The sequence below is a fragment of the Natator depressus genome, chromosome 4 (assembly GCF_965152275.1).
Source record: "Natator depressus isolate rNatDep1 chromosome 4, rNatDep2.hap1, whole genome shotgun sequence".
In the NCBI taxonomy this organism is placed as follows: Eukaryota; Metazoa; Chordata; order Testudines; family Cheloniidae; genus Natator; species Natator depressus.
The window spans coordinates 27,388,906-27,414,978 of NC_134237.1; the positions used below are offsets into that span (position 1 = coordinate 27,388,906).

At 43.6% G+C, this 26,073-nt stretch overlaps 1 protein-coding gene across 1 annotated transcript in view; it reads left to right on the forward strand.

Annotated features, from left to right (window-relative positions):
* Positions 1–26,073, forward strand: part of METAP1 (methionyl aminopeptidase 1) — a 41,267-nt gene that overhangs the window by 12,708 nt on the left and 2,486 nt on the right. The window contains exons 2-10 of the mRNA XM_074950659.1: positions 5,061–5,112; positions 8,538–8,650; positions 10,419–10,479; positions 11,747–11,838; positions 12,590–12,673; positions 17,881–18,019; positions 20,758–20,889; positions 22,767–22,910; positions 25,209–25,274. Coding sequence (XP_074806760.1) covers positions 5,061–5,112; positions 8,538–8,650; positions 10,419–10,479; positions 11,747–11,838; positions 12,590–12,673; positions 17,881–18,019; positions 20,758–20,889; positions 22,767–22,910; positions 25,209–25,274 — 883 coding nt within the window. The remainder of the gene's footprint in view (positions 1–5,060; positions 5,113–8,537; positions 8,651–10,418; positions 10,480–11,746; positions 11,839–12,589; positions 12,674–17,880; positions 18,020–20,757; positions 20,890–22,766; positions 22,911–25,208; positions 25,275–26,073) is intronic.

Genomic DNA, 26,073 nt, shown 5'->3' on the forward strand with positions numbered 1-26,073 from the left:
AGTAAGTGTCTACAGGACAGCGCTAAAATGGCACAGCTGCAACAGTGCAGCTGCAGCATTTCTAGTGAAGCCTTAATCCCCTCCTGTGACTTGTGTTCTTTTTGATTGAATTCAAGTCTCAGACTGCAAGAAATGATTTTGTAAATATTTAAAAGGGGGTGTGGGTGTTTCTTGAAAAGATTGTGAGAGGAAGTATGGTCCAGTATTTAGGATGCTGGTGGCCCAGTTTCAAATCTGTGCTCCACCACATCCTACCTGTGTGACACTTAGTATCTCCGTGCCGCAGTTCCTCTTGCGTAAAGTTGAGATACTAGTGCTTCTCTACCTCACAGGTTTGTTGTGATGCTAAATCTACAAAAGATGGAGGTTCTCAGGGACCATGGTAATGGGGACCATTCAAGTATAATAGATAGAAGTATCTGGAATGACTGCTGCAGCAAGATCTAACCTGACATTTGCTCTGAAGAGCAGGTCCGTGAATATGTTGTAGAATTGTCCGTTTTACAGCTTTTCTTACATATAATCAGTAAACAGAGCATGTAACATAACATTTAACCATCATTTGTTGTACACATGTGCCAGAAAATGCTGTTGGCAGCACATCAATGCTACAGTGCATACCTATATCAACATTTCAATCAGCAGATGTTGAGCTGGCTCCCTGAGGGAGAAGCCAGTTGGACCGATTGACAGAAACTATCTCTGAAAGGGAAATAATCCCACAGATTTAATATTGATTGTAGTCCGTTAACTTGAATCCAGAAAGGTAAGTTGAACACATTGCTCCTAGTGAGCATCAGGTTGAGCTCATGTCTAGGTACAGAATTACTGTAATTGTTTGTAGTGTTCTGAAGCCAAAATAAATGTGTGAATTTGAAAGGGACAACATCAAATTAAAGTTACAGTTCTGTTTTTTGTGCTGCTGTTTCAAGTTACATCTAAGATTACAATAGCCAAGAGCTGAGGACAGTTTTTCAGTTTATTTTGTATGTAGTAATTTTCACTGTTTCCTCTACAAGTCAGTTTTCCCCTTTATGTGGCGCTCTCATACAGCAAAAGAGGAGAGAAATACATTTGGAAAAAATAGGTTCACATGACTGTAAACCACAAAAATTGTCAGAAGGACTCATAGAAAATGATTCTTGAAATAGCTTTTAACTTTTTTAAATTGATTAGATTTTAAGTTGATTGTATCCCTTTAAAAGTAACTTTTCCCATTGAAGCCAGTCATTGTTTTCAAACATAGCTACACTTGTTTAAAATTTGAGAGTCCATGTGTATAGTCTCGTCTCCTCCCTTATGCCCCCACACTTCACCACCCAGGAAGAGAGAGGCTAATTGGGGGTATCTCTCTCTCTCTCTCTCTTTCTTTCTTTTTTTTTGGGGGGAGGAGGGACGGGTGTCTTCATTTTAGTGTTAAATTACACCCTGTAGTTTTCAGACCTGTTGTAGTAGTCAGGGGTTGAGTATGTGCACAAACTGGTTTTAATAAATTGCTGGCTATGGCTAGCAGTTTAAAATTATGATGATTCATCAGTAGCACTAGGCTTTCCTTATAAAGGAAAAAAGTGCTTATTTTTTCTCGGAAATTCCAGCTGTTGATGTAAATCAATGGAATTGCCCTCTTCCAAACAGTTAATGTGATTAAATACAACCAAAAAAATCTTCTTATGAATTAGACTTTCTTCTACAAGAACAGAAAGTTTAGAGCTAAGAATAGAACACCATTTGTAATTAGGCTTTCAGATATATGAAGAAAGACTAAATATCTGCTGTTTAGAGATATGCGATGCTTAGCACAGTGGAGAAAGTCAGTGACTTTCACCAAGGGCTGGCGTGAAAGAGTCAGGCAGGCTGACCATACTCTTTAGGCGGCTGATCAGAGTGTGACTGAATGAACAACTTGAAAGGTATCGTGTGATGTATGCATGCACACAGTATATATGATGCATGCATGTGTTGTGTGTGACTATGTCTACACGTAAGGTGGAGTGTAGAGTACGTACACTGCATGCCCCTGAGCATGGGTATGAATAGCATTGTAGATAGCGAGGCACTGCTTAGGTGAGTAAAAATATGCCAGAACCTTAGGGTATATACCAGGGGTGGGCAAACTGTCTGGCCCTAGGGCCACATCTGGGTATGGAAATTGAATGGTGGGCAAAGAATGCTCACGAAATTGGGGGTTGGGGTGCAGGAGGGGGTGAGGACTCTGACTGGGGGTGTGGGCTCTGGGGTGGAGCCAGAAATGAGTTCAGGGTGTGGGAGAGGGCTCTGGGCTGGGGCAGGGTTTGGGGTGCAGAGGGGGTGCAGTTCCAGCTGGGGGTGCGGGCTCTGGGGTGGGGCTGGGGATGAGGGGTTGGGGGTGCAGGAGTGTGCTCCGGGCTGGGACCGAAGGGTGTTGGGGCACGGGAGGTGGATCAGGGCTGGGGCAGGGTGTTGGGGCACGGGAGGAGGTCAGGCTCCAGTTGGTGCTTACCTCAAGCAGCTCCTGGAAGCAGCAGCATGTCCCACCCCCACCCCCCGGCTCCTACATGGAAGTGCGGCCAGGCAGCTCCCATTGGCCGCAGTTCCCGGCCAGTGGGAGCTATGGAGACGGTGCTTGGGGTGGGGGCAGTGCGTGGAGCCTCCTGGCTGCCCCTATGTGTAGGATTCGGAGGACATGCCAGTGCTTCCTGGAGCTGCGTGGAGCCACAGCATGTGTGGGGCAGGGCAAGCCCCCAACCCCGCTCCCTGGCTTGAGCATTGGAATGGGGCAAGCCCTGGACCCTGCTCCCTGACAAGAGCTTGAGGGCTGGATTAAAATGTCTGAAGGGCCAGATGCAGCCCCTGGGCCATAGTTTGCCCACCCCTGGTATATACTTTACATGGCTCTCTACACACCCAAGCAGTGCCTCCCATGCCTATGCTGCTACTTTCAGCAGTGTCGGGTCCCACTGCCTCCCCGCTGCTGGGGCCTTTCCATGCCACGCTGAAAGGCTCCAGTGGTGGGGCAAGGCTCTGGTAGGAGGAGGCAGCGGGGAAAGGCTCCAGCAGCTCCTCACCGCTGAAGCCTTTTTCCACTGTAGGAACTTTACCCGCTGTCTCCCCACCCGTGCCAGAGCCTTTTACTACTTTGTGTAGATAACATACTGCATTGTGTGGGGAGTTTGTTTTTTCACTGTGGCATGTAGCTTACATATAGGGCACATACTGTCGCAAGTGGAGACAAGGCCTGTGTGCATGTAGAAAATCACACACACAACCCATTGCTGTCAAATCCACCTCTTTCCCTACTCACAGAAATCCATCTGTAGTTCTAACAGGAAATAACTTAGTTTTCAGCTTTCCTGCTGTCTTCCTCCCAAGTACCAGTCCCATTTAGAAATGGCATATATTGGCCTGCCAGCGAGGGCTGAAGGAGGTTCCTTTTCAGCACTTTATTCATCCACCCTTCTATTTTAATCTCTTCTTCCCTCACTGTTTTTCACCTTAATCTATTGCTTGCCCCCAAATCCTTTCCTTATCTTCTGTTTTTCTCCTTCAACTCTTATCCGTTCTGTCTTTCCCCACCATTCACTATACCACCCTGCCTGCCCATTCAGTGCTGATTCATTCCTTTGCTTTTTCCTATTCCCATGAAGTCCTGTATTCACTCTTCTTTCCATCCACATTTTCCCTCTCTCTCTTCTCCCCATACGCATCCTCCCATTTACACACACACTTGCCATGCTTTACATTCAGGCTCACTATCTCCCTTCACTTTTCTCTATTTTCTATTTCTTTTCTCTCTGTCTGGTGCAGGGGTGGGCAAACTTTTTGGCCTGAGGGCCACATGGGGGTTGCAAAACTATATGGAGGGTCGGGTAGGGAAAGCTGTGCCCCCCCCCCCCCAAACAGGCTGGACCCCGCCCCCTGACTGCCCCCCTCCCACTTCCTGCCCCTTGACTGCCCCCCTCAGAATCCCCGACCCATCCAACCCCCGCCGCTCCTTGACCCCTGACCACCACCACCCCCCTTCTCCCTGTCCCCTGACTGCCCCAACCCCTATGCACAGCCCTGACAGGCCCCCCGGGACTCCCATGACCTATCCAGCCCCCGTTTCCTGACCGCACGCCCCTCCCCCCCCCCCGAACCTCCGCCCCATGCAACTGCCCCCTGCTCCCCACCTGCCCCCAGGGACTCCCCGCCCCCTTACCATGCTGGAGCCAGCCACGCTGCCTGTGCTGCCTGGCAGGAGCGGCAGGCCAGGCCGCTGGCGGCGCAGCGTGCTGAGACTGTGGGGGAGGGGGGACAGCAGGGGAGGGGCCAGGGGCTAGCCTCCCTAGTCTGGAGCTCAGGGGCCGGGCAGGACGGTCCTGTGGGCCGGATGTGGCCCGCGGGCCGTAGTTTGCCCACCTCTGGTCTAGTGCATGCCTGCACACATATACCCATATATTTTTCATCTGTGCGCACATCATGCCAGTTGAACCCTGTTGCTGCCCCTACAGAGGTGCCCTAACAGAGGCAGGCAGAATGCATGCTACAAGAGGAATTATCCTGCCCCAGCAACCAGGGAGGGGACCATTGTGGTCCCAGGTCTGGTTCCCAAACATTCTCATCTTGCAAATCACTTGCTATGCTAGAGAAACTCTCCTGTATATGTCCCCTCCCACTTGAAACACTAGGAAATGTGGTAAGCACCAAGCATGCATTGGCAGGGAGGTGGACTGGATGATCGAATGAGCCTAGTCAACTCTGACTGCTGTGATTCTATGAACTGCCCGATATTATATCATCCTTGTTGCAACTATAGTGGTTTGTTACACAGAAAAGTAAAACTGGGACAATATCAAGGAGATGAGAGGAAATCAACTTGCTGTAATAGAATGGTTGCAGCTGTTTGGCTTGGTTCTCTCCCTTTTGCATTATAAACCAGATGAATACAGTATTTTCCAGTCTTAACACTGGCAGTTAAAGTAGTTTTCTTGAGTGTTTGCTAAAGTAAATAATAGAATCCTTGTTAAATATAGTTTGTCATCCATTTTGTGGAGATCACATTCTGTCCCAGACAACCGTGATTTTTATATTTTCATTTTCAGGAATGTTTTAAGGGAAGCTGGGCCACTCACAAGTTACTACACAAGAAAGCAAGTAAGTAAGCTCCTTATCCAGTCTTGAATTTGTATATCAAGATCAACTATTCATGCTATTGCAAGTGTTTTTTTTCCTTCAATCTAGTTTCAAAATGCAAAATAAGGGCTATATGCTGGCCTAAGTTATACAGTGTACTCTGCATATTCACTAATGTGCATGCATGCGTAAGCATGGCTGTGGATTTTTCTGAGGTACCTGGCAGCGTGCACTGCTCATCTGAGATTCAGCTTCGGCTCTAAACTGTTACTATAGATCTAGGTAAAAGTAAAGACTTGTGACATATAAATCTCTTGTATTCATGCCACACCCATGTGTGGCTGAAATATTGCTGAGAGCTAAACTGTGAACAGAGAAAGGAGAACAAGTTATGGCATTGAGACATTGCCAGACTTTTTGTATTTTTAATGCCTGAGGCCAAAAAAAAAAAAGTTTGAATGGTTATACTAAAATGGAAATGACCTAGACAGCCAATGAGAGTACAGCTGTGCTGGACATTTAGTGCTTATGTATGTAGAAAAGCTCTGTAACATCTTTTTACACTAGTGCTACCAGTGGTGGCAGCTGTTGTGAAACCAGGTTTTAGAGTTTTTAGTGGGTGGCACAGTAGTAGAGAGATATGCACTTGGCCTACGCTACAGGTTCCACTGTCGGTAGCATTGGCGCAGAAAAAGGCTGGCAAATTTTCCCTTGTATGAACTCATTTGTATGTTCCACAACTGTAGAGTTGTTGTGTGTATACAGTTCCTTGAACTCTGATTGTGGGTGTCTAATTTACATGCCTGTGTGGTTACCTCTTGATAACAATACTTCATATATTCAAATCACTCTACTTTGGTTGTTATGATCCATTTGCTCTGACTGGATACGTTACTCATAAAAGTCTGACATTTGGGTGGGCGGGCAATTATGCGGGGGCTGGGAGGGCAGCCTTAGAAGTGTGTGGAGAAGAAAAATACCCAACAACAAAGAAATGGATGAAAGGGGAATCGGCATTAAAAATAAGTGAGAGGGATTGAAGCCAAACTCTTGACTTCCTTCTCCCCACCCCCTATCTTACCTATCTTAAGATCAGTAAGACTCTTGTTCCCAGAATAAATTGTCATATGTGTTTTTATTATTTGGGAGCAGCACAGAAAAACACTAATTAATTTTTCTAATTTAGACTCTCCCCAGGCAACTCTTGCCACTGTAGCATTCGGTATTGGATCACTTTGCACCATTGCAATGGCAGTATAGACAAGAAATGAAAATATTTTAGATGCAGTGGTGCAATTAATCCTCCCAGTGCAATCCCACAGTGCTCCTGCCCACTTGTCAGTGACAGTTTTGATAGCTCAGTGTAAAGCTACTCACTTCACAGCAGCGTAAAGGCCTGAGAGCACCTGAGCAGTTCTTCACTGGTCCTGACTCTTCCAGTTCCCCTTCCCCTGATGCCACTAACTCCTGAGTTCTAATGGATAATTCTAAATAGTACTTTATTAAAGCTTTTCAGAAAATGCAAACCTGAAGACTATTTTTTTTTTTTTAAATTGTCCCATGCGGGATTCACCTAAAGAACAAAAATCTTTGTTTATCAGCCATCATTCGGGTAGATGCTCAACACTAGACACGCAGACTCTGATGAACTTACATCATTGGGATTGCCATGGCAGTCTGTTCTCATACTCCTGAGATCTCAGAATGGGAAAGCAGAAACAAGTAATCATGTCGCTAGGTAAAGATGATGCAGCAAGGCTACTCCCTTACCCATGAGTTACTCCTCTTATCTCTCTATGGTATTCTAGTACTCCAGTCATCTCCTCCAGCTCTCTTGGAAAACTGATAAAGAACTGTATTGCATTAGCTTGGGGTTACGCATGACGGAGGGAACTTACTGCGCTACTTTGAAGGGCATGGAGGGAAGGATGGCCTCTCTCTAGTCCCTTCTCTTTCTGTAAGAAGGAAACTTTTAATTCGGCTACAAAACAAAAGAAGAATCCCATAACCCAGCGTTTCTGAAACTGATGTCGGCAGACCCTGGGGGTCTGCGAGGGTACTCCAGGGGGTCTGAGAGTCATGTCTGGGGCTGCTGGCCCTGCTGATCAACTCTTCCCTCTCCATCCCAGGGCCTCCTGTACTCTGCGGAACAGCCAGTCAGCGGCATGCAGGAGGTGCTGGGAGGGAGAGGGAGGAGCAGGGACTGGGCACGCTTGGGGGAGGGGGCGGAAAGAGGCGGGGAAGAGGAGGGGTGGGAGTGGGGCAGAGGCATACCCACGGGTGGGCCTGGGTGGGCCATGGCCAACCCACTTAGCATCCAGGCCCACTCCCCAGCCCCAGCTGTGTTCTGGCCCAAGCGCTTGTCCCGCTCTGCTTGCCCAGCGCTCCTGCCAGGGCAAGCCCCCATGCCTCAACCCTGCTCTCAGACTGGAGCACTGGTGGGGCAGTTGGAGTGGGGCAAGCCCACACGCTCCCACCCCGCTCCTCGGCAGGAGTGCCGAGCGGGTTGGGGCACGGGAGTGCCCATTTTTCTGGGGCCCCGTGTTGGCCCGGTAGCTAATCTGCCATAGGAGGAGGGTGAGTGAGCAGGCGGCTGGTGGCAGTAGAGGAGATATTCAAAAACGGTAGGCCTGCTGCCTGGGGGAACCAGGCCTGGCATGGGGTGATAGGACCTGGAAGGGAGCCGAGAGTCATACACGCTTGAAAGCAGCATTTCCTCCCAGAGCTGGGTGCGTGCCTGGGGCCCCAGGGTGCCTCTGGCCAGAAGGTCCATCCGTGGCCCCCAACAAGCCCGGCTGCAGGGGTGGGGGAAGGCTGCCCTCCCAGCTCCCCCGTAATTGCCCGCCCACCTGAAGTTGGGGCCCACCCAAATATCCCATGGTGGCTACGCCACTGTAGTGGGGCCTTGGGGGAAGTGGTGGAGTGGGGCGGGGCCTGGAGCTGAGTGGTGAGTTTGGGGATCAGTGAACATTTTTAAATAAAAATGGGGGTCCTCAGATTGCTAAAGTTTGAGAACCGCTGCCTTAACCGAAGGGGCAGAGATGTATTGTCTCCCAAGAGTTAATAAAAACAACACAGAACAGAGTATTGGGGAGTCTGAATGAAAATCACTTCCCCTCAATAATTAGATTTCGCTTGCTTGGTGTCTCCAATATCATTGTCCTACAAATCCTTGCATTTTCCTTAGAGTAAAAACAAGGCAGACAAGACCTACACTTCTAATGTAAAAAAAAAAACTAGGGAAAACAAAGTTGAAAGCAAACAAATACGCTTTCAGACTTTTTTGTGAATATTGTAAAGAAGCAAAAAAAAAAAAAAAAAAAAAAGGTGCAAATCGAGATGTGTTTTGTCCTTTCAAGGCCACCTTTCAATACTCTCCAGATTTTTGGAATAGGAAGTTAGTTTGTCCCAATATCCTGAAATTTAGGTTTTTTTTTATTTTGCAGAAGATGAAAAAACTAAACGTGAAGTTTCGTCTTGGACTGTGGAAGATGACATTAACACAGATCCCTGGGCTGGTTATCGATATACTGGTAAACTTAGGCCACATTATCCCCTAGTAAGTAGCTACGTTGTCTATTACAAGTGGCAGAAATAATATCTGATTATTTTTTTCAGATGTTTTCAACAATGAAATCAGGAGGGAAAGTCCTTGGCAATTGAGTCATTCAGAGAAAATGGTTACATATGTGTATTATTACGTGTGTGTGTGTGTGTGTGTGTATGTATGTATATATTTTTAAGACTACCTACTATGATCCTTCCATTCATGATGTCTGGTATGGGACATTTTATGGTGAAAAATGGGAAGGATAATCATAAAGAATGCATGAGTTAAAATAATAATAGAGGTTGGAAATTAATCCCACTGCAGGGGAGGAAGGAGAATAATTAAAAAATCCCCAAATAAACAAAACTTAGGTTTGTTGGAAATTTGTGAAACTATATTGGGATAGATTTTCAAACTTTTGCACCTAAATCCCATTGAAAGTTATGGGTTTATGATACATCCGACCTGTTTGCTCCTGCAACAGTATTGCTGCCAACACCACACTATTGTTCCCATGGCTACAAAGCATTAAAAAATTAAGCTCCTGATCTTGCAAAAACTTGCATACGTGTTTGACTTTATGCAGTGAGTAGTTTCTTCTCAGTCAGTGGGACTTTTCATGGTGTGTGAAGTTACGCTTGTGTGTAATGGATGGTCTACATGAGAAAGTTGCACTGGCATAATTTTAATGAGTTTAAAAACTAGTTTAGTGAAACCAGCACAAAACGTTGTGTAGATACTCATATTTTTTGAGTGTCTTATTTTGGTTTAGTTTAAGCTGGTAATAAATCAATTTACACGTAATCTGTTTAGGCCATTCTTAAACTGAAATAAGATGGTCTACACAGGATTTTGTGCTGGTTTTACTAAATCATTTTAAAACACACCTTTAGTTAAACTGGTGCAAATTTGTGGGTAGACAAGGCCGAAGCATTTGCAGAATTGGAGCCTAAACTATTGAAAGGACAGAAGAAACAAGTACTCTAGAATACATTACAGATTATATCCAGGCGTGGTGGCCTAGTGACACTTTATTTGTGCTTCTGTCTATCAAATTTACTTGTTGTGTAGCCCCCATCACCGAAGTATCCTCCTGATGTTTTTCTCAGTGTACTGCGCGGGTAGGTAGAACAGCCCAGTTGGGCCTGATCACATCCCAGATCCTGTGCATTTATTGGGATGGGGGAATGGGGAATACTGATTCTATCACTAGCCAGCACAACACAGCATTACCATAGTTAGATCCTTGCCTTCTTGGCCACTTGTTGCTGGAAGATTGAATGGTGTGAAACCCCAGTAAAGAGCGATAAGAAATGGGATGTTTAAATGAAGAAAAAAAAGAAAAAGTAAAATCTCACTAATTCGTACTAATAACTGGAGGATCCATCTGCAATTAGTGAATTTTGCAAGTTGGAGTAAGTAAACAAACACTGTGAAACAGCAGGGATAACACATCCGAAAATCGACATGTGACGTGTGATTTTTATGAAGCTTCACATTAGGCTACTAAAGGTTCTGTAGTATAAAAGCAATGAGGACGTAGTATTGGGAGACTTCGGAAAAGTGCTCAACTGCTAAATCTTTGCTGAAAAATAAGTGGAGAGAGAGGGGTGTGTGTGTGTGTGTGTGTGTGTGTGTAAACTATAGGGTGTGGGGATTAGCAATGAGTATGATTTGCCAGGTTTAATTGTACTAAGTTTTATATATGGGTGTTTGCTTGTTTTTATGACTATAAGTGCTTTTACAATCTAACTAGCTTTGACTGTGATTCATTTAGATGCCAACAAGGCCTGTGCCAAGTTATATTCAGAGACCAGATTATGCTGATCACCCACTAGGTAATTTGAAACGCATCGCAATTTAAAATGTTTACTTTTGTTGATTTAGGCTGCACATATTCTTAAAACTTCTTATAACAAAGTGACTGGAGAGAGGAATTTGTCTTTAATAGTCCTCTCATGACAAAATCCTTTCAGCAATAAGGTTGCATATGTTTCACAGATACTCCAGAACTTCTAGTAAGTTGTCATCCACAGGTGCATTTTGAACTCTGTTCTCTCAAAACATAGCACTAGGTCTGTGCCTTACTGAATAACAAAGTACCTGTATGTAACCAGGGTTATTTCAAAAGTTGACTCCATGAAACTATTCCCAGTGACATCAGGGACCCTGCTGCAAATGTACTGTAAAACGGTCTATAGATATTTTTGCATGACTTTTTTTTTTTTTTTAACAGCAATCATTGGAGAAGACAGACAAACTAAGACATGCGGCATTTTAGTGCCAGGCTCTTACTTATGGAGAGAAAGAGTCTTCAAAACCTATTTGGTTCTTTAATTATTTTGATCCTCCTCCTTTTTTATGTTGGGAAATGCTAATAAGTTAATGTTAGACAATAAAAAAAAGTGTTACTCAGAATTCATTTTTAAACCTTAGTCAAACTTAAATTATTTGTTATTAAACTACATATTAAAATACAAAGTATTGATTTTGATAGTCATTATTTATTTTTAACTGAAATTATAAAACTGATGTTGCACAAAGCCACAGTGGGAATAAGTTGAACACTTTTCCATCTGACAGGTACAGCAATTATTACAGTGATGTTACAATGTTAGCTACTATCACAAGCCTTTGTAATGCTCTCTGCTTCCTGTGGAAAATTATTCATTCAACTAGCTTGTAACCAGTTCTTCAATCAAATGCAAACATATAACCTTAACTCCACCCTTTGCAATATTACTATATTTTACCAATAGACAGAAAGGTGTGTTTCCTTAAAACATCTGATGTTGGAGTTAAAATTGTATGTTTGAGCAAGACTTTGAGTAATTGGCTGTGGGCATTATGGGTGATCGTATGCTGGAAATGGATGAGAGTTTGGTGTGGAGGTGAGGACCTGGGGAGTTTGTGTGGGAAGGCATGTGAAGTGAGGTTGGTCAGATGTTAATGTTAACCTTGACTGGCTAGTTTGTTGTCAGTGTGTTTGTTGAAAGGAGGTACATTTGTATTACCGTAAGCACGTTAAGAGATTTGTGCTCTCTGTGTATGCGCACGCGCGCACACGTAAAAATTGACCCTTAATATAATCCGTTTTTTTTTCAGGTATGTCTGAATCAGAACAGGCACTTAAAGGAACTTCTCAAATAAAAATTCTCTCCTCTGAAGATATAGAAGGGATGCGGTTAGTGTGTAGGGTGAGTTTGTGTTACAGAATGTGTATACTCTCCATAAATCTAGAGAACTCGTGATTTTACTAGTTTATGACCATTCACCTTAAGGGTGTGAACTTTGAAAGTGCAGTTATACTCTGAAAAGTGACTGACTAAAATTGGAATGCTTCTGCCTCTGCTTCTTTCCCAGCAACTCCAGATCAAATTTGCTTATTTTGCAAGTGAAAAGATTTTTCTAACTGTCACCACTGCAAAATCAACCTGAGATCTGAAAGTCAAGCTGGCTACTTTCTGGCTCTGATATATCCAGTAACAAAGATTTTGCAATGGGAACTTTATCAACAGAATTATTGGCTATGTATAAGTGAGAACAGAATTCCATCCCTTCTCTTATAGTTGTTGATGATGGTGCTAACAGGACTAGCAGCCTCCAAAATAAGTCGATCTGTTGAATAAGAACTTTCCAGTTGTAATTAATTTCTTGATGATAACCACACTTCCAGGTTTAATTGAGTGGTTCATTTCACTTGGCAGGATTCTATGTCCAATTAATTATAAACAGTGAGTGGGATGTTCCAAGGTGTCTGAGTGATTTAGAAGTACAAGTCCCATTGATATCCAAAAGTCCCAATTTTCCCTTTCATCCTAGCACAACTTCCCTAGTTGTATCCACAGGAGATTGACTGACTGCTCCACCCTTGGGGGTTACCCAGTGTTCTAGTGGCTCAGGCTGTGTATGTTTTTGAATAAGTAGTTCCTGATGTCTCACTTGCAGCTTGCTAGAGAAGTGTTGGATGTTGCCGCCATGATGGTGAAACCAGGCATAACTACTGAAGAAATAGATCATGCCGTCCATCTAGTAAGGCTATTTTATCATACTTCTGGATTTGTACGTGCTCTCTTGACCCTTCTATTTGGTGGGACTGTGTGGTGTGTGTTACTGTCAAAATGTCTGCTCTGATTGTCTGTATTTCCAAACTACCTTCAATTTCCATGTTAAAAAACCTCACACCCTCTCAGTTTAAAGCTACTAGATAATAGACATTACAACAATTACAAAGCAAGAATGTTACATTTAAAACCGTGTACCCCACCCCAAATATAAAGGCTCCAAAGGTCCCCTGATGGGAATCACACTGAGGAGCTTAAGAGAACAGGGATGGAGCTGGCTGTTATTCAGAATCCACAAATATAGCTCATGTTGACCCACTAGCCTCCCAGGCTCTGGAACCAGCTGCCATGTGCAATTCAGGCCAATTAAGGCCCAAATCCAGCCAAGTATTTGAAGTCTAGTAAGTGCTTTGCTGGATGAGGGCTTAAGTTGTTCTAAGTTACCTTGATTTTTGTGGTTTTCATAAAGTCCACTTAGGAATTTGTTTATATTGGGGCCAGGGTTACTGTGGAGTGTACAAAGAGTGCAGCAGTTCCCGCATAACTTGTAATGTCAGGTGCAATTAGCTGAGGTGGAGGAGCCTTATGTTAGCTACTTCGCTATCTTCATTTAGGGCAGCTGGGCCAAGAGCAAGAGGGAACAACCTGATTTGAGCTGATAGGAGTGGAGGATGCTGAGCACTCATGAAGATCCATGTTTAATATGGTTTAACAGGGACGAAACTAACTTACTCTTAAAATTTTCGATAGGAGCAGCCAGCATGTAAATTGTTAGTGGCCAAAAAATATTGTGGCTAGCCTTGCATAGAACCAACTGATAGCAGTGAACAATGTTAATAACTGTTTTAGGAGCAATTTTATTTTTCCAGAATTTGTACTTGTCTACACTACAAAATTAAGTCAACTTTATCTAATTCGACCTCAAGCCTCCCAAATTAATGAAGTAGATTGTGCCTGGCCACACCGTGCTCATTGTCTTGATGGAGTGCGTCCTCACTAGCAGTGACTGCATCAATGCACAAAGCAGTGCTTTATGGGTAGCTATTCCAAAGTGCAACTTGTCGCAGTGTGTTTTGGAAAGTTTATGCAATGCCTCATGGGACCAAAACATTGTCACAGGGGAGAGTGGAAACATTGTGTCGGCATCCCATAATGCACTGTGCTCCCTCCCTCATATCAACGGCAAACAACATCGTGGTTTTCTTGCCTTAAAACCGCTGCATGTACACTCTAACCCCAGAAGCATGGAGCCTGCTCAGTTGTGCACTCTTTCTGTGAGCATCTCAAACACCTTGCGCCTTCTCCTGCAGTATTTCCAGAGCTGAAGTAGGGTCTGCCGCGTGGAACACAGTGCTGTTCTGCAAGCAGTTACTGCTGGCAGTCGTAGAGCAGCTGTACTCTGTTGGGTGCCATTTCTGGTCCCATGAAACAAGCATTGACTGGTGGGACCGCATCATTTTGCAGGTATGGGATGACAAGGAATGGCTGTAGAACTTTCGAATGCGGAAGGCCACCTTCCAGGAACTTTGTGCGGAGCTTTCCCCTCTTGAAGTTAGGCAACACAAAAATGAGAGCTGCTCAGACAAGAGTGGAGAAGTGAGCGGCGATCGCTGTTTGGAAGCTTGCAACGCCAGACAGTTACCGATCAGTGGGGAATCAATTTGGAGTAGGTAAATCAACTGTGGGAACTGTTGTGCTCCAAGTGTGTAGGGTCATTAAGCGACTTCTGCTACGAAGGGTAGTGAGTCTGGGAAATGTGCAAGACAAAGTGGATGGTTTTGCCGTGATGGGGTTCCCTAATTGCGGCGGGGCGATAGATGGCACACGTATCCTATCTGCATCTTGGCACCAGACCACCTTGCCAAAGAGTACATAAATTGAAAGCGATACTTTTCAATGGTGTTGCCAGCGCTGGTGGATCACAGGGTGCGATTCATCTACATCAACATAGGATGGTCGGGAAAGGTTCATGACGTGCTCATCTTTAGGAACTCGGGTCTGTTCAAAAAGCTGCAATCCGGGACTTTTTTTCCAGACTACAGAATGAACATTGACGACGTTGAGATGCCTGTCGTTCTCCTGGGAGACCCAGCCTACCCCTTGCTCCCATGGCTCATGAAGCCTTACACCGGCTGTCTGGACAGCAGTAAGGAACGGTTCCACTATAGACTCAGCAAGTGCAGAATGGTGGTTGAATGTGCCTTTGGTCACTTGAAAAGGCGCTGGAGAAGTCTACTAACAAGGTTGGACCTTAGTGAGGAGAACATCCCCATGGTTATAGCTGCCTGCTGTGAGCTCCGTAATATCTGTGCTGGGGGCGGGGGAGGGCGAAACTTTCCTGCAGGGGTGGGCAGTTGAGACAGATCGCGTGGCAGCCATTTTTGAGCAGCCAGACACCAGGGCAATAAGAAGAGCACAGCAAGGGGCGCTGCATCCACGAAGCCGTTTCAATAGTGGGTCACAGTAATGTGAACTGCTTGTCTGCATTGTGCTTTCTCAAACCTTCACCTGGCTTGTATCATTGTTCCTATAAAGCCACCACCCCCGCCCCCCAGCCCACTGCTTCTACTCCATAAAGAAAATTTATTTCTTAAATCCATTTACTTTATTTAACAAGCATAGGTAAAGAGGGAGAACAGAGGGGAAAAAAGTAACCTTGGGGGAAAAGGGGTTGTAAAGTTGGAAAGCTGTGTGACATAACACCGCATTCCAGACCATCAAAGGTCTGTGAATGGGCTCCTTCTGTTCCTTGTACCCTTCCCCCGAGTTAAGTGAGAGGGGACTTTTCACCCACGCCTCATGGAATGCTTTGGGGAGGGTGATTCTGCGCCAGGTGTGCTGGCTGGCTGTCCATCAGGGTCTGCAGAGGTACTACCCTCCTGCTTCTGTTTCTGCAGTTCAACCAGATGCCTCAACATGTCTGCTTGGTCCCTCATAATCCAAAGCATCTCATCCTGCGCCGCACGCTCTCACTTATTGGAAGCTTTCCTGCTTTCCATGTCCATGTCTAACTTCTTGGACAATGAAATCCTCCACCCTCTCAGCTCTGTGTCAGCTGTCCCGGAGGCGTTCATTATCTTGGTGAACATGTCCTCCTGCGTTCTCTTTCTCCTCCTAATCAGCAACAGGCTGCTTTCAGGTGTCGATGACACGCCAAAGGACACATTTCCAGCTGTCAGTCATGGGAAAAAATAAAGGAGCCATTGTACATGAATAAAATGTTTCCATAGCAAGGCCGTTTCCATTAAAGAAAACCAAAAACCCTTATCACACTAGGTGCAAACCATAACATAATCAGAATCCGTAACCATTCACTGTGCCATTTTGCTGTTCCAGCCTTGGTGAATAATGAAGTTGATGGCAAGCTCATCTCAGGAGCAGAGGTAACTAGTCAAACAATGGCCCTTTCCCATAGCACCATGGGAAGCTGTTTACGAATGGGGTCTACCCAGAAACCTTCTGCAAAGAATTGCGGAGTACCTCCATGAAAGTTTCCTAGAAATATCCATGGAGGATTCCCAGGCTATCCCAGTCCACATAAACAGTCTTTTCTGGGGGCTACCCTCTGCGTAGCTGGATCAGCCTCTTGTAAGCAGAGAACCACAGCTCCTCGCTTTTTCCTCACAGTAAACATGCAGTACCACCGAATGTGTGCGCCCGCTGAATGTAACTGGGCTTTGTTTGTAACTATAGACTCACCAGAGGTGCCTTCCCTGGCATCACTTGGCCACCATGATGTCCTGTGACCCACAGGGCTCCAGGATTAAAAATATTTCCTGGCTCTCGGGGAGAATAGATCCACTGCTCACCTGTCTCCAATTCTCCTCCTCCTCTTCCTCATCCACCATATCATCCTCCTTGTTGTCCCTAGACTCTCACCTGTGCGGTGTCCATGTTGCTTGTGGGGGTGCTAATAGGGTCACCCCCGAGAATCGCATGCAGCTCGTTGCTGAACCAGCATGTGTGGGGTTCAGCATGAGAATGACTGTTTGCCTCCCTTGTCTTCTGGTACGCTTGGTGAAGTTCTTTTATTTTCACATGGCACTGCTATGTGTCCCTCGTGTAGCCCTTTTCCCCCATTCCACGAGTGATCTTTGCATAGATGTCACTGTTTCTTCTTCTGGGTCGGAGCTCTGCCTGCACAGACTCTTCTCCCCACACAGCGATGAGATCCATCACCTCGTGTGCAGACCAGGCTGGGGTGCATTTCGGGCGTGTAGTCTCCATGATCAGCTGTGCTCAAGCTGGCATGCTCCCAATGCTGATCAAACAGGAAATGGGAAATCAAAAATTCCCAGGGCTTTAGCAGGGGAGGGGCTGTTTCCCATATACCTGGCTGCAGCAGAGTTGAGAGTGATCTCCAGAGGGGTCACAGATGAGCATTGTGGGACATCACCTGGAGGCCAGTTAAGTCGAATTACACAATGCTGCATCTGCACTACCTTGCAGTCGACTCATGAAAATCTAATTTAGTGCTATGTCTCTTGCAGTGGTGGATGACAGAAGTTGACATTCGAGGTGACTTAGGTTGGTGTAAAGGACCCAGTAGCGTAGACACATACATTAACAGGTCGACTTAAGGCGGCTTCCTTCGCCTAACTTCTTAGTGTAGAGTAGGCCTTTGTGTGTGTGTCTGTATAGAACGTTTAAACTGTTGCAGAAAGACAAAAGAAGTTAGATAATTAAAAAAAAAAAAAAGTTTTAAAGGCATGGTGCCAACTTAAATTTTGCTCAGCCTTTACATTTTGTAAAAATGAAATTTTATAAAGCTGTAGACTAGCCAAAATGTTTTCATTGTTTAAAAAAGAACCCACTCCAACATAGCTTTTAAATAAACAAATATTCCCATGAGGTATTTAACAACCCAAACATTGCAGCATTGATGACTGGAAGTGAAAATGGCTATAAACAAAAGAAAATAAATGAAACTTGTTTCACACTGTCAATATTGAGAGGAAATGCAAAAAGGAAAAATAAACTAAACAGAGAGAGCATGTCAGGAGTCTAAACAAATTGGGGGGGGGGGGGGAAAGCATTTGAGGAAATATTTTCAAGCATTGCTGCTAATACAGAGAGAATTTAAAATGTCAGCCATACTGCAAATCTGTTCTACTCCTTTACAAATGTCTTTGCTAATCTAAAGTGTAATATGTGTGTTTTCTAAATCTGTTTTAGGCTTGCATTGCAAGGAACTGCTATCCTTCCCCGTTGAATTATTATAATTTCCCTAAGTCATGCTGTACGTCAGTGAATGAAGTGATCTGCCATGGAATTCCTGACAGGCGGCCATTGCAAGAGGGTGATATTGTTAATGGTAGGTGATGTAAAAGTTAAACCTTTCAACAGCTCTGCTTGCATCCAGTCTTTACAGCTGAAACACTCAGTGGGGCAAAGTTTTGGTTTAGTATGGCACATCATGGTTGGAAGTTATTTCTTCAGGCATGTTTTGTTTTTCTTTAGTTAGCTTTTTTGTTACGTTTAGCATCTACATATCCAAATTCATGGACTGAGTAAAATTTAAACTAATTAGAGTTGGACAAAAGACAATTTTAACAGCTTTTAAATTATCATTGTATATTATTATTTATTGTGATAATGCCCAGGAGTCCCAGTCATGGATCAGAAACCTATAGTGCTAGGCACTGTACAAACACAGAACAAAATGATGGTGCATTGACTGTTTTAATGGTAGAATGATTTTCCTTGATTAGTTTGGGATACATTGTTAGTAGGATGATTTTTGATCATAGTTATTATCATGTCTATTGTATTGCATCCTAGTGGCTCAGGGTGTTTTATAGAGACACAAAATGACAAGGCCTTTCCCAGAGGAGCTTGCAGTCTAAGTGCAATATTTTTGATTGTGGTGTTCCAGGCTCTCAAATCTTTTGGCTGGATGGAGTACTTTAGAAATAATTTTTTAACTTTTACTTTTTGCATTTTCTCTCAGCTTTGACAATGAAAATAAATGAAGCCAGTTTCACTTTTATTCGTAGTCATTTTCACCTCCCGTTCTCACATGGGACTACTTGTGTGTTTACTGTTAAGTGCATGCCCAGATGTTTTCTGTACTGTGGGCCTGGGCTGGGTTTCTATTTAATTTTGTTTGTAAAGCAATTTGGGATCCTTTTGGGTTGAAAAGCGTACCATAAATGTATAATGATATTTGGTGGATGCTGTCACGGTGACAGGGCAAGCGTACCTCTGTCTCCTTTCTGTGGTTTCTGAGTGCAGCCCCCTAGTATCAGGCCTCGTGCCTGCCCCTTTCTTGGTGTGGAATTCTTCCACTCAGGTCCCAGGCTTCAGCCTTCTGTCGATCGACTGTGCTTTGCCAGAAAGCGTGACTGCGTTTGGCAACTGAAAGTCTTCCCTTTTGGAAGCTGTGATCAGTAGTAAATACAGTGAATCAAAACAGCTTTCTTAAATCAAAGTATTGTTCAATCTTAATAGTAGGAATAAAAACAAAACCCCCTTTCTTTTACGTTATAAAACACTAAAAGGACTGCATGCATGTCTATCTTTCCTAAAGCTTACCGTCCCCCTGGAAGTTTGGGAAGGCCTGACTTCTCCAGACCTCCAAGGGCGCATGTGTGTGTGTCAGTCTGTTCCCAGGGAACAGGTCCCTGACAACTGTCTTCCACCTCTGGACAGAGAGTGACATTTTTTTTTAACTGTTTAAAGTCCTTTTGATCTGTTGGCTCCCAGCATGGGGAAAACCAGTCTAACTTGCCTGGCACCTAGAAGTAGCTAAAAGCTCAAGCATTGGTTTAATGACTCCCAGAAAGCTTACTGAGAGGTTGATTATGTGGATCCATTGTGATACTGTCCAGCTAGTTTCCCACAACCCTGCTATTAAACTCAACCAACATATGCACCTAGTAAACATTCTGGTCACCGGTATAGTTATTACACAGCTATAGTAAGATCCCATACAGTATTCATACATTATTGCAGTTCGTCCCCATGTTCTTCACAGATACCTGCCATAATCATGGTTGCAAAATAATTCTCATATATAACTCTTTTCACATACTTTCTGAAACGTTCCCCATTTGGGGCTGAAAACTTCCATGGTCTGTCTCTGTCAGAAATTTAAGTTTTAGTAAACATTTTTTTAGTATAAACTTTTCCCCTTCAAATAAACTTTCTACCCACATGGTCTTGGACAGGACTACAGCAAAAATGACTGAACTTTGTGACTTGGCATGGATTTAGGGTATGTCTTGATTGCAAGCGAAGGTGTGATTGTAGCACAGGCAGGCAGACCCATGCTAGCTTTAATCTAAGTAGCATGTGTAACAATAGTAGTAAAGATGTGGCAGCAGAGGCTTGAACTTGGGGTAGCCACCTAGGAGGTATGATTAGGTTGCTAGCCTGTGTTAAAGCCCGTGCTGCCACGTCTTCGCTACGGTGGTTATCCATGCTTGCTAGATTCAGTCTAGTCATGGGTATGCTTACTGACGCTTTGCAGTGAAGACATGCTTTTAGTGCTCCTTAAGGACGATTGCCTGTTTTCATTTGGAAACAAAGGGGCTTTGATTTAATAAAGAGGTGACCGTTTTTAAAAATTATGTACTGAGCTTCCACAGTAGAAATTACTTACAGTGGGCTAAAAGGTGGGGGATATTGCACAGCTACTTAAATTTCGGAGTCTGGCAGATAGAAGAGATTCTAAGGTGTATATGTTGAATACCCCCTCCTCCTCCATGTAAATTTAAAAAAAAAAATGGTTTCAGCAACATTTAAGGTTGTTAAATCGAGCACTCAGAAATAAGCTTGCTGTGGCAGTATTGCACATTTATATTTTCCTTCTGCTCTTTATTAATGTGAACAATTTAACTACATAACACTTCTATTAATTCGTACCATAAAATCTATAATATGGACAGTGTGGGCAAGTCAATGTTACTGGAGTTTTGGAATGTTCTTATTTCTGAGCACTTGGGCATGTAACTTGCATTGCAACAATACTTTGTATTTAATTGCCATTGTGCCTTAAGCAAAACAAGGGCCAAGAAGTGAGAAGTTTTCTCTTTTTGATGTTCTTTGCAGTGGATATCACTATATATCGCAATGGTTATCATGGGGATCTCAATGAGACGTTTTATGTTGGGGAAGTTGATGAGGGTGCAAGGAAACTAGTTCAGACAACTTATGAGTGCCTAATGCAAGCAATCGATGCAGGTAAGTACCATTGCTGAAGCCTAAGGTGCAATGCTATATTGATTTTTTGATATTAGAACTCTCATGTTTTAACTAATACTTAGGAATTACTACTGTTACAGAATTCAGAGTAACAGCCGTGTTAGTCTGTATTCGCAAAAAGAAAAGGAGTACTTGTGGCACCTTAGAGACTAACCAATTTATTTGAGCATAAGCTTTCGTGAGCTACACTGTATGCATCCGATGAAGTGAGCTGTAGCTCATGAAACTTATGCTCAAATAAATTGGTTAGTCTCTAAGGTGCCACAAGTACTCCTTTTCTTTTTACTGTTACAGAACTGTACTTAATGCATGTTGCTAGTACAATACGCTTCTACTGTACAATGCAGAGTCATTCTTAAAATGCTGTATTTTAGTTTCTGTTGGTGGTTGTTGCAACATTCATTTGCAATGAGCATTGACAAGGAAAAGCTGTAATAATCTATTTGATTAACTGATCCATATGATGTTTGTTTGCGTGCAAACATGTATTTGATTCTCTGCAAGATAAATAAGAGTACTTGACCTGAGTTGCTCACAGTCTAGAAAAAAGAGCGCACAGGATGCTTTGGGAAACCCAGAAGGGGGTAACTTCTTTTTTTTTTTAATTTTAGAAATTGTATTTATCAACTAATTTAACAAAAAGCACCATTTGAAAAGTGAAGAAAATTGGTTTTCTAACTTGATAGTGCTATGAATTTACTAACTGGGAGCCTGCACCTGTAAACTGTCTCGGTGATGGGCCTCCAGATGCGTTTAGCAGGGCTTCCACATGCAGAGAGTTAACAGGATAGTTAAATTTGTTCCCTGTGAAATATATATTGAATCTCTCTCTCTTTTAAAAATGCTCAAAATAATTATTCCAAACCACTTAGTTTGCTTAACTTTCTGCCTCATGTGGACTGCCAAAGGGACAGAGTCAAATTTAAATTCATACTCCTGAATGAAAGTTTTAACCTGTTACTGTTACAAGTAACATCTAAAATGAAATTAGAGAGACACACGTTTCTTCTGTTTTTATATCGTGTTTATTTTGTGCACCTGACAGCACTATGTGTACAATTGGTTTCTCTTGTTGTTTGTGTGGGTCTTTTACTTAGCAACAATAGAGAGACTTTTTTTAAATAATAGGAAAATGTGCTTGCTAAGCCCACAAAAATGTCAGGGGAACTCAGGGGCAAGTGTAGTGCCTCAAACAAGTTTGAACTCTTTCTTTGAAATCAGCTAGATTTCAACTATGTTCCTTTAAGACAGGAGCTTATATTTATGAAAAATTCATTTTTTGGTGAAGGAGGTATTTCCCGCTTTCTCTCTTGTTTTGTCTTCCTGTGTGAGACTGAGACAATCGAAGACAAGGTCTCCTTTGGTCTCCTCTTCCAACTCGTCAGACTCAGCTCATTTGCACACTGAGCTTCTGTTGGATTATATTTCATGCTCCATGGTGCAAGAGGCTGTGCACAAGGCAGATGGACTATCTGGCTATCACTATTACATAGCTGCTGGTAGCTGAAAGCCTGTGTTGTCACACTGGTATAATTCATAGTCATGTGTAAAAAAGCCAAAAATGGCTGAGAACTTAAAAATTGGACGGTAACAGACTGTGAATCCCAGCAATGATTGATTGAACTTTGTGATATGCTAAACAAAAAGAGCTCGACACCATGCTTGTAGCTGTTTCCATCACTTCACGCTGACTCACCAGACATTCTAGGCTTCAGAGCGATGCCTAGACAGAGTGGCAATCCTGTAATCTTGTTCTATAGAGAGATGCAGGTGGCAACTGTTGCCTGTGCTAAGTAGATGGTAAAATGTGTTGAAGGGAGGGCTCTTTTTAAAATGGTGCGTGTCTTATATTGCAGTAAAACCTGGTGTTCGATATAGAGAGCTGGGAAATATTATTCAGAAACACGCCCAAGCAAATGGATTTTCAGTTGTTCGGAGCTACTGTGGGCATGGGATCCATAAGCTTTTCCATACTGCTCCCAATGTGCCACATTATGCCAGTGAGTATTGTTCCGTTATCTGCCAGTGCATGGCTAGTGATGAATAAACATGATCAACTTTTCTTCCTCTCATACAAAAGTTGTGCACATGGCTTGACAGCCTGTCACTTTGAATTTTTGTATTTACAGAATAATTTCTTGAATGTTGGATTTAAAGTATGTTATGAACAAACTGATCCAATGTGCATCTGCTTTGGGGGTGGGGAATGAACCCTAGCTGCAGTGGTGAGTGACAGCTTACCACATGACCATTACCAATTTTGTTGATTCGATTACCGAGGTTTCTTAGTGCTGGCTATTTGGAATGGATGGGGTTGAGCTGAAACTCTGAATTCCGTTCCCAGTGGTGAATAACAATTGCTGTAACCAGTACCCCACTTACTCCTTGGTGACCTAGAGTAGAGCCATGATCATCAAGTTTGGGCTGCTGTGGTAGCTGTATCTGTTTTGGATCCCTTTATCTCCACTTGAATTACTGTGTGATGTGGCATGCCCTGGGATTTAGAACAGCACAGATTTCACTGCATGCCAGTGTGTACCAAAGCTCAATGAGGAGGAGAAGGGATGTCTGTGGCTGGCACAGCTGGACTCAGTTTGGAAGATGACACAGTGCACCAGCCAAAGGTTTGCAGTCATAGCAGGGGTAAAATGAGGAGAGAAAGTAGGGAAGAGGGAGAACTTGAAAGACCAGTGGGGAATTGAGGGAGGGAAGGAAAGGTCACTTAAACCAACCAATTCTCCAATGACAAGCAGTTCCAATCCACTCTAGCTGCTGAGCTCCCGACATGATGCTTTCTCTCCCATAGCTGTCAAAATCCTTCAGCTTCCCACTTTTGACAAGCTCTGTATCACACACAGATGGTTGTGTTGTTGTTGTGGATGATAACATAGAAGTCACTGGTTCTTGCTCAGGTCATTCTTAACATGTCCGCTTTAATGGGAGTGAAAAAAGAGATCATCTAATGGTATGGTGGAAAAGTAGTACTTCCCTTTTGTTTTAATTTTGTCCTGTAAAACTGTGTGAATACCCAGTCTGTCGAAAAGGAGGCATCTTATACCAACCAAAAAAACTACCAGAGAGAGAGAAATCCATATTCTTTCTGGGTATTAGCAACCATGGACATTTTTTTGATGGAGACAATAAGGCAAGCTTCATTTTGAGGAGGGAAAGACATTATTTTTCTGAGGCTTGGATGAGTGACAGAAGCAAAAAGGAAAGATCCAAATCAGAACTGTTAATGAGAAAAGAGTGGAGTGGCCATTCCTTTCTGGCTAAACCCAAATAGGTGTGTGTGGGTTTGGTTTTGTTTTGTTTTTTTAAAGGGGGGGGGGGGAGAACCACCCACCAAAACCACTCAATTTAGTCCACAAACTCTGCTGAACAAGATTAAAGGAAAAATCTACAATTGGATAAAACTGGTACAGTGACAAAGGTGTGAAGGCTTAGCATAATTGTTTGTAGCCTGCAACAGCAGCACATGATCAGGATAAAGGGAAGCCTCTTTAAGTGTAAGAAAGATATACTGTACTGTATGCAGTAACTCAGTCTGAAGACATTAATGGTTGAGATTTTTCAAAGCTGTGCAGGTGATTTAGACATACCACTTCCATTAAAATTGATACATTCTGTATTCAAACTTTAATAATATACCTAAATCCCTATACTGCTTTGAAAATCTCCAATAACACCTTAGCTACATAAAATGTGTTGCAAAAATAATATGTAACAGAATGAGTCTTTACTTGCCAATAAAAGAACTGTTTGTTGTCATGTGTCCTCTGGACAGCAAGATTATCTGAATGTCATCACCTCTTGACTTTTGTATATCACATTGCTTGGAGGAGTATCAACAATAATGGAAACAAATTGACATTTTAAAATAGTCTTTGAATTTTTTTTTAAAACTATTATACCACACGCTTTTTATTCAGACTGCCACTTGTGCTTTTCCACCATTTAAAAAAAATTTCTGTAGGAGTGTCTACATTACATTTGCTCATCGCTTTCATGGAGCGAAAGCTGGGGTTTAAAAAAGACAGAAATGAATTGTAAGCACTTTTCCTGAAATAGAAGTATAACAAACATTGATACTTGGTTGAGAAGGCAAGGAGGGGAGGAAGATAGAAGTATAACCTGGAAGAAAGTGGGTCGCTCTGCAGCGCTGTTCTGACTTTTCCCTTCACCTGTCCTAGTTCAGGCATACACTGCATTACAGGGATTCAGCATTCCATACACCTTCTGCCCTTCACTCTTGAAAGATGTGTTCAATCATAATGTGCATTCTAATTTCATTTCAGAAAATAAGGCTGTTGGAGTGATGAAGTCTGGTCATGTGTTTACAATTGAACCAATGATCTGTGAAGGTAAGCGGCCAGGAGTTTGAAAGGAGGCTAAGTAAATAGAGCGAGGATGTGGGTGTTGCTAGGGTTTCATTTGTTTTTATGGAACTTCCTCTAAACTAGGGGTGTCAAACATATGGCCTATGTGCCGTATCCAGCCCCAAAGGCCCTTTCTTTCATCCTGCCGCTACCTTTGTAATTTATGAAGGGTTCCTACCCACAGCTGCCTGGCTTTGGTGGTTCTGAGGGGCTGGGAGGGAGTCTGTGCTGGACTGGACACAGGACTCTACTCCCTTCCCCTCCTCTATCCTAGCAGTGAAGCTTCGTGCAGCCAATGGGGATGCCATTACCCCCTACATGCCAGGGTTCTGAAGAGGCACCTTTCCAGCCCTCTTCCACCCCTCTTCCCCCCACCAAGCTTCGTTTCTCTACAAAATCCTGCAGGAGCTGGGCTCCTTCTCCCTTTTTTTCCTTCCTCATTCCTTCCCTTGCCCCTGCTGACACTGAGTCCAGCAGCATCCATACCTTCTTCGTTCTCTGTGCTCCACTGTTGCCGAGTCCCACAGGAGCAGGTTTTGGGAAGTAGGTGCATTTCCATTCCCCCTGCTCCAGGGAACAGGATGGGGGCAGTACTGGATGGGAGGAGGAGAGACTCCTCATTGGGAGGAAGAGTGAGGGACATGAGAGAGAATCTCCCAAAGGTAGGGCAGGTGTGTGCGTGCACGCTGGTGAGGAAAAGTGAGGCTGAGGAGGGTGTGACTGTATTGGGGGGGAAAGCAGAGGTGAATTAATGGGCAGAGGGAAGGAGGTTTCCTAATACATT